The sequence below is a fragment of the Aureococcus anophagefferens genome (assembly GCF_000186865.1).
Source record: "Aureococcus anophagefferens unplaced genomic scaffold AURANscaffold_438, whole genome shotgun sequence".
Taxonomy (NCBI): domain Eukaryota; class Pelagophyceae; order Pelagomonadales; family Pelagomonadaceae; genus Aureococcus; species Aureococcus anophagefferens.
Genome location: NW_008705921.1, coordinates 1,184 through 2,069, shown reverse-complemented (window position 1 = coordinate 2,069; position 886 = coordinate 1,184). Strand labels below are relative to the sequence as shown.

Below are 886 nucleotides of genomic sequence, written 5' to 3'. Positions count from 1 at the left end.
GCGAAAGTTCGCGCGCGGGAAAGTTCGAAGTCGAAGGGACGCGGGATCCTCGCGCGGCACGCGAGCTGCTCCGCCTTGTCGAGGACGAACAGCTCCTCCGCGGACTTGGGCTTCCGGGGGACCTTGAGCGACGCCGCGGGCTCGCCGGCGCGGAGGCGGCGCACGAGGTCGCAGAGGACCTCGATCGCGGTGTGCTTGACGGCCCGGCCCTTCTTCGGCACGCCCGCCGCGTCGAGCTCCGCGTCCAGCTCCTTGCGCGTCATGCCCTCGAGCGCCTTGAGCGGCGGCCCCGCCGGCGCCGAGACCTACGAAACGAACAATTCGAACAAAAAACCAGTGCAAACGACGGATGCGGGCTTCGCGCGTCCATGGCCGCGACGGCCGGCGGCGCGGGCTCCGGCGCGACGACGGGCGCGACGGGCGGGACCGCCGTCACGACGACGGCGTCGACGGCCGTCTCGTCGTAGGGCGTGGGCACGAAGGTCTCGCCGCGGGCCTCGGCGGCCTTGCGCGCGATCGCGTTCGCGAACTTGCGGATGACGCCCGCGAGCGTCGGGCGCGCGAGCAGGGCCATGTCGAGCTGCGGAGGGGGCGACGATCGATCGATGGTTTTGCAAACCCACAAACACACCTTGAAGAAGCACCAGAGCTCCATCTGGCGGTAGTTCGACAGCGCGAGCTGGTACTCGCCCTCGGCCTACGGAGACGACGCGGTCGCGTCGGCGCGGGCTCGCGGACGCGGGAGCGGACCTCGACGACGTTCTTGCGCGCCGTCTTGAGGGTCTCGCGGGAGGCCTCGGACCGGAGCCTGTCCGCGAGCTCGAGCAGGTAGAGCGTGTAGCAGCACTTCTTGAGCATGCGGTTCTTGACGTGCATGGCCTGGAGG

The 886-nt window shown here is 70.1% G+C and overlaps 1 protein-coding gene across 1 annotated transcript in view; it reads right to left on the bottom strand.

The window, feature by feature from the left end:
* Positions 1-60: 60 nt before the first annotated feature.
* Positions 61-886, bottom strand: part of AURANDRAFT_68824 (hypothetical protein) — a gene marked incomplete at both ends in the record, with an annotated part of 1,964 nt that continues 1,138 nt past the window's right edge. Inside the window, 4 exons of the mRNA XM_009044556.1 lie at positions 61-305; positions 335-580; positions 632-697; positions 751-879. Coding sequence (XP_009042804.1) covers positions 61-305; positions 335-580; positions 632-697; positions 751-879 — 686 coding nt within the window. The remainder of the gene's footprint in view (positions 306-334; positions 581-631; positions 698-750; positions 880-886) is intronic.